Below are 15,866 nucleotides of genomic sequence, written 5' to 3' on the forward strand. Positions count from 1 at the left end.
TAAAATGAGGACGTGATGCTTCAACTACTACTAATAAGAGTTGTCTCAATGTATTTAGTTTTAATAGCTGACCGAACTCATCCAGGGCCCATGAACCTCAATGTGCATTAGGTAATCCTAATTTCATCAGTCTGATTCCTTTTAATCAGATTATTTAAAGGTCATTTATTCAACAAATGGCTATTGAGGGTTTCCCCTGTGCCAGGTGCTGGGAATACCTAGTTTCTAATCTCAATGAGTTTAAAAGGCAGGGTCGTGTAATTTTTTTTAAGATGCCTTAAAATTAAGTCAGTTATCTAGATTATTGGACTCTTATCTAGTTCCATGTGGGAAGGTATATATTTCACCACAAGAAGTCACCCTTTGAAAGCCAACTGAAGGGGAGGCAAATGCCTTAATTGGCACTTACCCACATCACTAAGACCAGGCAACTTCCCTGAAAACTGGGAATTGCTCAGTGGTGACTCAGGAGTATGGCCATCAATGGGACACAACTTCTAGTTCAGTCGCTGCTGAGCAATCTGATCTTTAACAAGCCACTCAACCTCTCTGAACCTCTCCAAAACCCACCTCCTAAACGAACAACAATGACTGAGTGAGCGAATCCCAGCTAAGTTACAGTGATAACATGCCAGCTAGAATATGGACACTTAGATAAGTAGCCATAAACGTGACCTGAGTTCCTAACTTGATGGCTAAATTTACATTTTTAACCTTCAAAGCCTGACCCTTCTCTGCAATGGTAAAGAGACATTTGGACATGTGCTCTGTGAATCACTGGTATATTCCTAAATTCAAAGAGTTAATTCCTCTGCCTTCATCAGCAACTTAAATATATCAGAAATCTCATAAACTCCAATATCTCGCCATCCAAACAACACTTGCCTGACCAATCCTCACCTTTCACAGTGATGCCAATACCCCTTCACCAGACCTTAGGAATCAGTCTTTGGTCTCCATATCACAATCATCCAAGACGTGAATCTGGGTGTAAGCTGCAACTTAGCTTCTAGGCTCAAGGAGCTGATGAACTTTCCCTTGCCTTACCTCTCATCAATTCCACAGGCAGAATACAGTCCTGGCCTTTACTAACCTGTGACCATGGCCAAGTCAGTCAATCTCTTTGAGCTTTGGTTTTATTTATAGATTGTTTAATACATTTGCCTCTTGGCATCATGCTGCTGCTAAGTCACTTCAGTCGTGTCCGACTGTGCGACCCCAGAGATGGCAACCCACCAGGCTCCCCTGTCCCTGGGATTCTCCAGGCAAGAACACTGGAGTGGGTTGCCATTTCCTTCCCCAATGCATGAAAGTGAAAAGTAAAAGTGAAGTCGCTCAGTCGTGTCCGACTCTTCACGACCCCATGGACTGCAGCCTACCAGGCTCCTTCATCCATGGGATTTTCTAGGCAAGAGTACTGGAGTGGGGTGCCATTGCCTTTTGCCTTCTTTATTTATAGATTGTTTAATACATTTGCCTCTTGGCATCATGAGGAGGATTAAAATTTGTAATAGAGGTAAAAAGCTTAGCACAATAACCAAAACACAATTCAGATAAACTAGAACAGAGTTAAAAAAGTAGTAGTCAGAAAACATGAAACCATGAACAAGCTACTTCTTTTTTATGCAAGAAAGTGAATTTTATAAGCCTGTATGCAAGCTTGGACCATAGCTTATCTGCTTTTTAAGGTTTAGGCAATCTCTTTTTGATTCAGAGAATTTGACAAAGTTTGAAGGGGTGGAGAGAAGATAATCTATCCTGCAGTTCACTCACAAGATATAAAGTAAAACTCCTAGAATTTTTCTCCAGGAAAAAGGAATCTTCATTATAATCTTTCAGTTGATAGAGCTCAAAGCCTAGCATCTGCCTGCACTGGATACAATGTAATTACGTCCAAGAAAGCACAGTGGCTGATGTTCACACAGACAGTGAAGACACAGGAAGGCATGATAATTAACCTCATGCACAGGTAAGAAAGCTATGTCAGAGATAGGTTAAGCTACTAGGGTTTCCAAATGCAGAAGGCTGGCTGCCACACCATCAGCTAAGGACCCTGCCTAAAGTCAAAATGCCCGGGCTCCATCCCAAGAAATTCTGACTTCAGGTTAGGTAAAGCCCAGGAATCAGTATGTCTACAAAAACTACGCTGCTGATTCTGATGCCAGGTTTGGAAACTTGGACACCCAAGATCATCCATTTGTTTGGTAGGAGTGCTGGGACATGAACTCACATCTTTGATTCTTAGACCAGAACACTTTCTTCCATGTCTGAGGAAATGCACATTCCATTCCCGGCCTCTGATAACTCCAAGAGCTCTGAAGAGTCCTTCTGATGCTGAACCCAACATGCTGAACGGAATGAAATGGTAAGGACCACCCACTCTTGCCAAACGGGCTATAAAACCAACTAGACAAAAAATCTCTGCAAATACTGCCAATGGATCATTATGGTTACAACATAACTATTCTATTATAAGGAAAAGTACATCAGAACCTACAGGCCAAACCTACAAAACTGCTGTTCTGTCAGCAAAAAGAGATTTTTAAGAGTCTTAAGAAAGTAAGTCCAAGTGCATAAATTACCAAAATAAGAGTCAGTAAACAGATATATCTTTTTAAATGGCAGTATGGATATCTAACATTTTAATATTTATTTTATTTATTTGGCTGTACTGGCTCTTTAGTTGTGGCACATGGGATCTACTTCCCTGACCAGGGATCAAACCTGGGCCCCTGCACTGGAAGTACAGAGTCCTAGCCACTAGATCAACCAGGAAAGTCCTAGTATTTAACGTTTTCAAAGGATCAGCTATTTCCATTATTTTAACCTTTCCCTTCTTTCCAAAGTCACTGCTCTATAAGCGTAGAGATGACTTTTTCATCATGTATGGTAGAAGCAAGTACCAATAAGAATATATATTGTTACTTGTCTATATGATATATATATATATATATATACACACACATAAATATAAGAAATATATGGTGTATCTGATATATGATATATATGACAAACATCACTTAAAATAACTGAGAGTATAACTCATGTAAATGTGAAAGTACCAGATTTCACACTTTGGCTTCAAAAGTGGAAATCTTGTGGACTTGAGCCATCAACAACCTTGGTTGCAGTGGTCAAGAAAAAAAAAAAGAAAACATGCCAAACGTCCAGCTTTTCCTGGTAACACTATCAGCTCAGACAATAAATGCTACAGGTTTCTGGCACAGAGGAAATAAAAAGGCTTGCGAAGTGCAGCTTGTCTTTCTCCTCTTCTTTCCTTCAACAAATATCTGAAGGTCTTCCAAAGGCCCTGTTCTGCTAGACATGAGGCCGGCTTGGTGTCCAGAGAGGACCGCATGCCCATCCTCTGGAGTTCTTTACTCTTTGTTGTGCATAAGGAGGAAAGTGTTCTAAAAAAGCAAGAATTGCCAAGTTAAAAATATGCACGTTAAAAATCCAAAATCGTCACTTTTCAACACCTGGAATCCAATTAGTTTGAAAGAATTGTAGTCTCTCTGAATCTATTTAGGATTAATGCTCTTTAAGCTGGACCTTCGACAGGCACCAGTAAGAGTAACTTCAATAACTGATGAGATCAAAATCAAAAAGAAGCATAATAAGACTTATATCCGTATTTTTCAAAGAAACATAAGAAGACAAAACTAATATATCAACATTCTTCAAAAGAGGGTACAAAAAAAGATTCCCTGGAGTACAGGAAGAAAAGATTGAAATTTATATAAAATTTACCCATCACTGTTATTTTCTATTTTTATACATGTTGTATATTATAATATTGGGCTTCCCTGGTGGCTTAGACGATAAAGAATCTGCCCAGGTTTGATCCCTGGTCAGAAGATCCCCTGGAGAAGGGAAAGGCTACTCACTCCAATATTCTTGCCTGGAGAATCCCATGGACAGAGGAGCCTGCCGGGCTATAGTCCGTGGGGTTGCAAAGAGTCAGACACAACTAAGCAACAAACACACACATATTATAATATAGCATCAGTATAGTGACACATGTATGAAATTTATAAGTAAACTAAAATATGTTGAGAGAGCCAGCTTTAAAAAACTTACTTTAGGAGATATGACCCAAAATGTTTGAGACCTCTATAATATTAGCCCAGTGTTCTTCCAGGCGATATTCACCATCAGATTTTTTTTTAAGTTGATTATATGCACCCCTCCCAAATAGATATTCGTACTTCTATACACTCCAACCAAGGAGTATCTGTTACTGAAAGCTATTTTCAAACAAGGATATGAGGGTACCATTTCCTCCTTTTAAGGCCATGACTGTCCTCCGTTTCCCACAGACGCCACCATGGCTTTCCACACTCCACTCTCAATTCCTTTCTAAGAAATTATTTCTGGCAGCCTATCAAAAGGTCATAATGCAGATAAAGTAGATGGCCCCACACTCAATCCTATCTTTCCTATCAAGCTGCATTTCACTAGATCACACTCTAGAATTCCTGTCTACACTGTCCAACCGTGGAACCTCATTCACATCTAGATGCCATATTTTAAAAGACTCTGAAAAATCCATTCCTTATAAGGTATAAGTAATTGATATGGCATAACAATATATCCCACTTAGAGCAATTTAAAAGGAACGAACTTTTATCCAAAACTATAGTTGGTAAAGAATCTGCCTGCAACGCAGGAAACCCATTTTCTATCCCTAGGTTGGGAAGATTCCCTAGGGAAGGAAATGCAACCCACTCCAGTACTCTCGCCTGGAAAATTACATGGACAGAGAAGAGCCTAGAAGGCTATGGTCCATGGAGTCACAAGAGTCAGACACAACTTAGTGACTAAACCATCAAACCACCACGACAATCTAATGAGAGAATTCAGACATGAGTGTGAAGTAACTGGAAGGATATTTTTAAAGACTGAAAAGCCTTCTATCTCTACTTGAACAATCGCCCCAGTCACAGGTATGCTCTGTCCATGTGTCAAGATAGCAACACAACAGGTGAGAGAAGATTCAAAAGCCTTAGACTGCCATCACTTAGCAATTACTACATGTCTAAGACATATCAACCAAGATGCAAAGTTTGCAAAACTGTTTGAAAATCAAAACAAAAGTACCAATTATGATCTCAGGAGCAGTGAGTATATGCACTTGTCATGGTCTAAAAGCCAGCCTTACAAATAGGGGTAATGATTTATGGCGGTCACATATTACTTATGCTGGCTCACCATACTGCCTCATTTCTTTGAGAAAGTACCCTAATTCCATCCTGAAAAACCAGCCCCCTCATTTTCCATTCATGAGGCAGGTTATGGTGGTGCTATTAACTCCAGACCTAGAAACACAACGTGGGTTTGATCAATCAACATACCCATCGAATGGGCTTATACTCTAAAATGACCCAATAGAGGCAGCCCAATGCCTTTGACTAGAACTACTGGGGTAAAAGACCTCTATTTATACTAAGGTTTGAAAAGATGGTAGGATATAAATCTGGAACTTCCTGAAACTATATGGAAAGAAAGGCAAACTAAAGGAAACAGTGATGTGAACTGAAAGAAGGAATTGAGGCCTAGAAAGAAGGAAGAGTGCATAAGAAGCCAGCATGTGGATGGCAAAGAGCATCTGGATCAAACCATCCCTGAAGCCTCGTAACCCTGGACACAAGATACACTGATTTACAAGGGACTCTCAATCTCCATTTCTGTTTAATCCAGTTGGATGTGCTCTGTTAAACCATAGTACATTTTTGTGTCATTTTAGAAAATATCAGTTATTTGTTAAAAAAAAAAAAATCAATGTTTTGGCCTAAGAGCTACAACTCAAACAATCTAGCTATCCATTCTATTTTGCCCTTGTTTTGGCCAGTACACTGCCACTCACATTTCCTACCTTTTCAGGGGGTAGATTGGCTTCATGCCTGAGTTTTGCTAGTGAGACTTCAGCAGAAAGATCACATGGTTTGTTCAAAAATTCTTCCTAAAGAGATACCCATTTTGCCATCATGTCTCCTAGAATTTAGTTGTAATGGCTGCAGGTGTAGCAGCCACTTTGGACCATGAAGATGAGACCCAGACTTAAGGATAGAGCTGGAATGTTCCTAGCCCCTCATGACCAGATAGAGCTAGCTCTATGAGGGCAGAGATTTCTATGCTTTATTCACCAGCACCTAAATTCTCCAGCACCTAAAAGAATATTTAGCACATAGTGGGATGAAATAAATATCTATCCAAAGAGTAAATTTGGTATCTCTACCCTAACAAATAACCCACCTCCTAAAATCAGGTAACACTAGAACCTTAATGCTGGAAGACCTTTAGTAAAACCATTGCTTGAGTCACCCAGTGACAAAGAACAATCTTTTCCCAAAAATCTCAGTTCCAGAAACCAACTGTATTAGTTTAATTATAAGACAAACTTTTCCTCCATATTTTAAGGTTTCTCAAGTCAGAATAAATCTCATATATATATATATATATATATATATATATATATATTTAGTAGAGCTTTCTTCTCCCCCAAACAGTCATCTTATAATCAATAGTAAATCAGATACAAGGAAACCCATTTGATAGACAAATACTGTGACACTGGATTAGTCATAGCCACTCAAAAGCACAATGGAGGTACAGTTTGGATAATTCAGAAATCTGAGCATTGGAGAAATACAATTAAAAGGCCACAGGAAGAAACATCAATTCAGTCAGTATCTGAAATGAAAATCCACAGAATGGAAAAGAGAAAAGCAGAAGCCACGTACCCAGAATACCTCTGTTGAAATTCCAGCTCTATCGTTTCTCAGCGATAAGACGTGGCCAGGATCTTTCACCTGCCCAAACCTGAGTTTTGTCATCTACAAAATGGAGGTAGGAGAAAAGTACTTTTGTCAAAGAGCAAGTATGAGAACTGAATATGCTAATGCAAGTAAGATTTTTAGGACAGTGGTCAGCGCATCCTGCAGACAGTAAGTAAATGTTAGGCAATGGATTCTTTTGTGCTGCGCTTGAATTCCCAAATTGGTACTCTCTCAGCTTTCTAATAACTTGAAACTATTGAAAACTGAAAAGTTATTTTCTAGGAACCCAAATTCTTACAAGGCTGCCTTCTGCTATAATGTTTCTTTGCTTTCCTAGAGGAAAATACAAAAGAAACAATTAATTCACAGAGTGTACCCTCCCCAAAAGAAGAGGCAAGAAGAAGTTAATGAGCAACAGCTCAGTGAACAAGTTTTGTCAAAGATATGAGCTAAGAATTTCATTCTGAGAGTTTATAAAGGAAGCATGGTCCTATGGCCAGTATTTTAGTCAACCAGAAAAAAAAGAAATCAATTAAGCAAAAGTAGTTGAAATTAAGCATTATATTGGATATAAATTCAAGGATGACATCATTACTATCCTAAAGTTAAATGGCATGCTTTATCCATTTATAACATCCATTCATTTGCTTAAAAATAATATTTCAAAAATTATTAAGTTATGGAGGACATTCTTGTGTGATATGAACCACAGACAACTATCTGATTTACAAAGGATAAAATTGTAACATTTCTAACCTGATGACATTTTAAATACATAATTATGTATATACTCTGTTCATAAAATGTTCTATCATTTTAGAGAGATGAGTAATTAAACTTTTAATAACATATACAATTTTAAAAATCTATAAAAGCAAACCATACAGCAAAAATAGAACAAGACATTAGAAAACAATTTAAATAATTATAAAGTCTTTTAAAGATGTATCCACTAAACATTAGGAATTTTACCACAATTACATTTACAGGAATTTTATTTTTTAAGAATCAGATTCTAAAAATAGTTCTGCTACTTTTAGTATTTTTCCATTATTCTTGCCGTCTTTAAACACACCTTCACAAGCTGCTGAACATAATGCTTTTCTGACTTAATCAGAACCTCTCTCATGACCCAGGAACGTTCAGTAAATAATTATTAAGCTCCAGAGGTGGCTTTTGCTTAAGTTGATTTGCTTGAATGCCTATTCACTTAGGGACATGGCTTTTAGTATTGTTTTCAAATCTTATCACCTAACACTGAAAGTAAATATTGAAGGAAATGGTGGGGGGGGCAGTTGGGGGGAGAGGAGAAAGCTGTGATCCATTTAGCATTTCTCCATCTTAGTATTTCTTTGAAAGTGCCAATTTCAAACTCATTCTACATTTCTGTGCCAGATAGATAATTCTGATGTTTGGATGTTTTCTTTTCCTCTCAAAGAGACAAAAAAAAAAAAAAAATCAATATAAAGAAATGCAAATGCAATGTTTATTAATGCAAGTGTACTACTCCACAGTGTGGGGTAGAGGGGAGAGGAGAAAGCAAAAAATCCAAAGTGTCTGCAAGGGGACAATTCTGACCAATGTCACTAAGCACACCCGTTTTCCTGAAGAAAAACCCTTTTTTAGTCATCGCAAAGCCCGGCTTCAGACTACCTCAGTAACCATAAATCAAGCTCTGTTCCCACTTTTGAGCAGTCATTTTGGGGGCATGATTAATTTAAGACCGACATTCCATTTCAAATGAGAAAGCAGAGCTAATGGACTAGCATTTCAATCCCCCCACCCCACAAATTAGTTGTTATCCTTGTCACAGTCACCTACCAGAGGTTACAGCTGAAGCCGATTAAAGCCACATCACAGAGTAACAGTCCCAGAATTTTTAACTCCCGATAAAACCTTCCCTTTCTCTGTTCTCCCCTTAAAAACAAAAAATAAAAAAAACAAAACTCCTGCCAAGTGGTCCCAGGATTATTTCCAGAATAAAACTCCACTTACAGGTAAAAGCTTTCAAAGGAACAAGGCATGAACATCTGAACTCTAAGCGCCTCCATCTTTTTTCCTTTAAGGTGTTCTGCAAGCCCTTGGCGAAGAGTGAAAGTCAAAGTTAGTTCTGGCACTGGCTGTGTCACTAGGGGTGGCTCCTGATAAGGCCCTGGAAACTCCAATCCAAACACAGCTCGTGCTACAACGGTGCCCGGTGTCTGTCTGCAACAGCAGACCTGTTTAATCCAGTACCTACTGTACCTGCAGGACAAAAAACTGCTGCCTCACCCTGCAACAGGGGCTTCACAAGGACCAAGGCACCACCGGAAACCCAAGCCAGCGGCCAGGCGACACCTGGGATGCTCACTTAGCCCTCTTGAGCACGGGTATGGGTACCGGTGGGGGCCTGCAGTGACTATGTGCTATTAGAGAACATGAAGGCAGAGGTAATTTTACATCCTGGTGAATTTCTAACACCGAAAAGAGCCACAGAATCCAGGATGGCTGTGGGACAGCTTGTGTCCCGTCTCAACTGGGGAGACCTCTGGCAGCAGCTCATCACACAGCTCTAGCTGCTTTGCATCCATGCAAAAGCATTTTTGGAACTGGAGGTTGCTCATCGAACATGCTTTCCTGCTAACAGGGTCGAGATCTGGGCAACATTCCTTACCCTCAGACCCCAAGAATATAAGGAGTGCTATCTCTTGCTCAGTCTTGGTGAAAATCAGACACAAGCTGCTTCTTACTGTGGGCAGTATCTTTTAGGACATCTTTAGCCCATACTTCTGCATATTCTTAAATTGTCATCCAATTAAACTCTGAACTCACTGCAATAATAACAGATACTCTCAAAAGACACTTTAAAATTCTGACATGACAGCGTCAATAATATCAAATATTGATGCAGCTCCTACAGACTCAGCACATCAAAGATGTCCTGCAGATTTATGAAAATGTCTGTTCTTCCCTACACACAATTCAAAGGTCAGAACAAAGACATCTGATATGGACTAGCTGTGTATCCTGGGCAAGTTACTTCACTTCTCTGTGCCTGAGACTGTCTTCAAAGTAAACGGGTGGAAAACAGAGCAATCTCTATAAGCCATACTCAAACTTGAATTTCATGTGATGAAGTGATCTTTCTTTAGTTTCCCTTTAATAATGGGAAATATCCAGCCAGAAGTCTCTGACAAGCTGTTCCTGGCCCTTTGTATTCTTCGTTCATTTTTTCTTTTGTTGAATATTTATGGAACACCTTCTACGTCCCAGGCACTGTGCAAAGTCTTGGAGCTTCAAGTCTAATGGGACACATCTTAAATAATCACCCAAGTATTTAATGTAACTTGTGATAAATGTGACAAGGAACCGGGAAAGCTTAATATGTAAGGGTCAGGAAAGGCTTCCCTTAAGCAGGGACCTCCGGGCTTCAATGTGAGTGGGGGTTAGCAGTTATGGATTCTGGGTGTGAAGCGAGGAATGGGAGAAGAGTCTTCTGAACAGTGGTAAAACATGTGCAAGAATCCTGAAGTGGGGAGTTAGAAGGAAGCTCCACTGCGGCTGGAGGTCAGACAGTAAGGGGAATCATGGGTATCCATGAGACTGAAGCAGTGGCTACAATCAGACCATCAGGACCTGGGAGACAAGGGAAGAGTCACTGATTTTCTTCCAAGATGAAGAGGAAACCATTGAGAAGTTGTAAGCAGGCTCAGATTTGTGTTTTTAGAAAGGTCCCTCTGGCTGCTGTATCGAGAACCACCCAGAGGAGCAACAAGATTAGCTACTTCATGGAGGTGAGGGGAGGCGATGAGGGGAAAATGGACAAGAGTGGAGAGAAGTGGATGAAAGCAGGTAGATTACTGGCAATGCTAAAGACCAATATGTAGAAGGAATGTAGGTGGGGTGGGGAAATCAGATCCCTGATGAAAATAATCGTGCTCATTATTAACAAGTTACTGAGGACTTTCTACATACCGGGTATTGTACTGAGTTCTAGCGTTAACAGATGACTAAGATGCTACACTATTCCCCTTACTAACCTACTCCGCACCTTGCTTTTCCTCCCTCTAGCACAGTAGAGTATATAAATCAAGAACACAAGTTTTGGTGTCAACTTCTTCAGATTCAAATCCCACCACTTACTAATTCTGTGACCTTGTGCAAATTTACTAAACTTCCCATGCCCCAGTTTCTTCACCTGAGAAAGGGGAAATGATAAATGGCTATCCCACAGATTATTGTTAAAACTGAAGGGAATAATATATGAATATATGTAATGTGTATGGTACAGTTTAGGGAAGCAAGCTGTACCCTTGCTCTCTGCCCTCCAGCCACAGTGGAACTTCCTTCTTCGACACATATTAAGCTCTCAATTAAAAAAGTAGCTCTTACGATTATGATTGAAACTGTCTATTCTGGATGCACACCGACTAACCTACAGAACCAACAGAAATTCAACAGAGTGGGAGAATTGAGAAATTTGAATATCAAAGAAAACAGAGAGGTTAGGAAATTACCATATCAGGACCTTCAAGTGGTGATTTTTTTTTAAAAGACCAAGCTGGACTCTATCCCACCTTGGACACTATTTGAAGCTGAATTAAGTTACACGGTTCCCGGTAAGTTTTTGAAATGAAACCCTGATTTATTACATGCTTACACACAGGGAAAATTTGTACCCTCCACAGGCTCTCAAATGTTCATCATGAAACCAATGGCATCAATTCCAGCCATTCCAACAGGGACACCGCATGGTGCCAAATTCTTCCCTGGCAGGTTCTGCCAATGACATCGCCTGATATTTTGTCCTGGACAATCCACCAACCCAAGGAGGCTATCCATTGACCGTTTACATAAATGTTTAAGTAAAATTACTTTCAAGGGGCGTGTGTTCAACTTATTCTTGGTACCTTCAGAAATACCTATGTCACGCGAATGTTCTTGGGGAATCTCCCTGAACAGAGCAATGAAATACCTATCAGCAAATGGAATAAAGCTTGACATACACCTCTGACAAAAGCCATAAAATTCATGGAACATTACATACATTTCCACAATCCTGCCCCTCAAGTAGTCACACAATCATTTAACAAATGTCTTCTGAGTGGCAGGAACCATATCTGTTCAGTTTACCATTGTATCCCTAGAACCTAGAAGAATAAACAATCCACAATGGATGTTCAATAAATACATTGACAATGAATTAATCTGTAATGTGTAAGCAACTCTCTTGTTCATATTTGTACTATTCAGATATATATCCTAAGTGCATATACACATAAAAATGTATATGTATGCATACACACAGACACATAAATGTATATATACACACAAACCCTAAAATTTAAATACAAAATAAGAACTGGTAACAGACACAAAGGAAAAATAATACTTTTAACATGAAACACTGAGTGTAGAATAAAAATATTACCTGTACTCCCATATAATTCAAATCTTAACTGCTACTCCTTGCCCCAAATTCCAGCAAATCAACTAGAGTCATCAGAATTCTCACTGACCTTTTCCAAAGACAACTGTAACAAAAATGGAACTTAAAACTATCAAACATCCAAGTGACAGCCAATTTTTTTTTTTTACTAACTTTGGGCCTCAATCTTTTGGGAAGGAAAAACTCAATCACTATGTTGAACGAGTTAGAGAAGAGATAAGAGGTTTTACTTGTTATCCTGTCCAAAATTCAGCTGAAGAAAAGTAGAACCACTCTTTTAACACAGTTAGAATCCTTCTTATTTTATTTGGATATCAAATGTTTTATTTTCCCCAAAGCACATCATTGTCTTACATCTTTCCTTCTGATAGCTATTGCTTTTTTCAATAAACCACTTCTCATCACCCTAACAATAATCAACAGTTGAAGACGTAATACATGCCATCCACTATACTGACTCATGAACTACCTGCTACATACAATTTAGGAAGCATCTACCCATAATGTTTTATTATAATCCCAGCCAATGGTTCACCAAACCTGCATTTCTATCAGAAAGACCTAGGGACCATTCTCCCCCCACCATCCCTTTAAAATCAACTCAGGAGCATTTAAAAACACAAATGTCAATGATCTTCCCCCAAATAAATGACTGAATGAGACTTTCCAAAGCATTGTTTCAAATTCCAATCTTTTAAAAAGATTCTCATAAAAGACTAATATGAAGTCAGGCCTCGGAACCACTACTATATACCATATTTCAACATACATAATTATATATAATATGTTCTATGAAAATTATCTCTGCAAGAATGACAGGAAAATGCCCAAGATCCTCAAGTTCCCTTTATCTGTTGAAATAAGAAGTCTTTACTTGTATAGTCTGATGCTGTAAAGTGTCCGCTTGGAATTATTATACAATGGGTATGCTTTGAATGTTAAGTGAAAGTCTTATTATGAGGTAATTAACAAGTATCGTGAAAGTGGCTGCAAAATTCAAAAACTTCCATCCAGAGTAACAAACACATCTGGCTCTTTTCCCCACATGCCATCATGCTCACATTTTGGAAAGTCAGATGTCACCAAAAGGCCCTTCTACTCAAATATTCGCTGATGTGCCCAGCATTTGAGAGGTGTTTCTCAGTGCTGTGGGGAAGATAAAGAAGAAGATGTGAGAGCTTCTGCTTCTCTGGGGCTCACCCCAGGGAAACTCCAAACTCACATACACAGGCCCATGGTTAAGAGTGAGGAGTGGGGGACAAAATGGCAGTTTCAGGGGTTCCTCTCCACCCTTCAGATGAGGTCTCATGGGTTTTGTGGCCTCTTCCCCAGGGAGGGCTTCCTCCCCGACCCCATCCTACCTAAAGAAGGAACATCCACTTCTGCTTCTTACTCTCTCAGCAAATGCTTCTTTTTTTGTAGCACTGAATCCCACTCCTAATCATTTGTTTTGTTTGTTTGTCCTTTATCCTGGAGGGCAGGGTCCTTCCTGTGAATTACATTCTCAGTGTCTGGTATATAATAAGTGCTCAAAAAACTTTTGTTCAATGAACAATGGATGAGTGGATGAGTAGAAGGAAAGATGAATAGATGGAAGAATGACAAAAAAAGATCAGGTAAGGAAGGAGTTATGAAATATAATTTGATGACAGCATTTAATTAATTAGGAAGTCAAAAGGCAGTAGTGGGGCTCACGATTGTGTACTTTTCATTTGGAAGCTTTCAGTTGCTGAACACAACTCATTTTCATGGATAAAGTACGAGGATACAAAGCTACAGGAACTGGCAGCCTGGGAGTTCTAATTTGAAAACACTCACAGCAGGACTGAGGGAAATTTTTAATGACTATGTATCTACAGAAATAAGTGCTCAGTACCACTCAATCACATTTATCTCTTTCATTCTGTTTTTTTTTTTTTTTTTCCTACTACCAAGAACATAATCTCCCTATAACAATGATGGGACAGCATCTTCTGAAAGACTGCTCACTGTACCCAGCTCACAAAGAAGCCCTTTAGGGGTGAAAAGGAAAATGCACACAAGACCAAGATGACCCCAGGTAAATTTAATCTAGGCTCCTGTCGACATTACCAAAGAACTCTTTAGATTTAGAGGGAAAAAAATAATGCTTTTCCAAACTATTTAGAAAACTCTGTCCTGAGAATACAAATAAAATCTACAAAAAGAGGCACTTCAAATGCTGGTTGAAGTAAATTTTTAAGCAATTAATGAAGGGAGAAATATTTGAAATAACAGTCGGTCTTTCATAAATAATCAATACGAGAGATTAGTTCCTTACCTTGAGCTCTCTGATATTATCTGTTAGAGTTCACTTCAAAAGAAATACTCGCACTCCATGAAAGGCAATTCGGAGGCTGTTTCTTTGCTGTCTATCAATGGCAGTGGGGTTCTGCAATAAGCAGAACATAATCCACAAAAAAAGCCAAGTTCGTGAGGCAACACAAACTTGAGGAAGGAAACACGGATGGAGATTATGCCGCTTTGATGGCATTTTCTCAAAAAAGAAATTTAGTAAAAATGCAATTACTTTCCTTATCAAGGTAAATAAATAGAAAAAGATAAGGCTGTTGCCATGGAGGCAGGGGTGCAAAGTTATTCACACTAGGATTTTATAATAAGTCAAATCTTTCACTTCAGGACTTTAAAATCACAGTGTTTTCCTCTCAATTCAGTGGTGAACTCCTAACTTATTTAAAAAGAAAAATACAGATTTCTCTTTCACTGTAGTAACTCTTTTTTTTTTTTTAAGTAATTAAACTGAATAGCAAAGAAGCCCATAGAGTCTCTGCTATCCTAATGGTGTTGAGGATGGAAACAGGAGGGTGCGACTCTGTGGTCATCATGAAAGACATCAGTTTCATTCTTCTTCCCATTCTTCTTCAAGATATTAAAATATGTTAAAACAAGACAAATTCAGCTCTGACAAGTGGCCTCCACACACCCTCTGTGCTGAGGCCCTGGCTACTGAGGCAGGTGAGTCCGCCCTTCCCCAGATTCTCACTCAGGGCATCAGCAACTGAAAGAACCACCTGATCCTTTATGGCTCAAGTGGAACTGGAAAAGCGATGAAGACAGAGAAGACAAAGGCACTCTGCCAATTAGCCTTTGTGTTCCATTCACGGAGGTTTCCTATTTGTATTATAAAAACTGAACTGAAGGCAGAGATAGATTTTTCTCATGGACAACCACAACACTGCGGTGGAAGGTGGTATGAAAATGTGCCAGGTGTGATAACTTCCATCTGTACAACGCGTGGTAAGAATCCAGGGCAGGGGCTTTAGCCTGTGAGGGGTCCACTATTTCATAAATACGCGAATAGTTGCTCAAGTCTCTCTTGCTTAACGATCTAAACTTAGCATCATCCTTCAGCTGGAGACAGCATTGTGTGCTGGTGGCCTGTAGACACACACATACCCCATGCACTGCATTCACCTCGTAGCTCTACCCTGGGCAACTCACTTCATTTCTGAGTCTCGAAATCTGCATCTGTAAAATGGAGATCTCTATTATATCACCTATTTAGTAGGGTATGTGACTAAACAAAGTGAGGTATGAAAAGTACTTAGCACAGTGCCTGCAAAAAAAATTGCACTCAATCAATATTATACAAGGGAAAAGGCCACTTTCAGAACACTAGG

General features: G+C 39.2%; 1 protein-coding gene across 8 annotated transcripts in view; it reads right to left on the reverse strand.

The window, feature by feature from the left end:
* MITF (melanocyte inducing transcription factor) overlaps positions 1 to 15,866 on the reverse strand; it is a 228,783-nt gene that overhangs the window by 97,438 nt on the left and 115,479 nt on the right. Inside the window, exons 1-2 of one of the 8 annotated variants that reach the window (XM_070776329.1) lie at positions 8,775 to 8,841; positions 6,744 to 6,836 (exon numbers count right to left, since the gene is read on the reverse strand). The exons of 6 other annotated variants lie outside the window; for them this stretch is intronic. Coding sequence is in view for 1 of the 2 variants with exons in the window: in XM_019984615.2 (XP_019840174.1) it covers positions 8,775 to 8,830 (56 nt within the window). In the remaining variant the exon portion in view is untranslated. Of the gene's footprint in view, positions 1 to 6,743; positions 6,837 to 8,774; positions 11,014 to 15,866 lie in introns of those variants that run through there. One more of the 8 variants, XM_019984615.2, reaches the window with a different exon arrangement.

This window comes from Bos indicus, chromosome 22, assembly GCF_029378745.1.
Source record: "Bos indicus isolate NIAB-ARS_2022 breed Sahiwal x Tharparkar chromosome 22, NIAB-ARS_B.indTharparkar_mat_pri_1.0, whole genome shotgun sequence".
In the NCBI taxonomy this organism is placed as follows: domain Eukaryota; kingdom Metazoa; phylum Chordata; class Mammalia; order Artiodactyla; family Bovidae; genus Bos; species Bos indicus.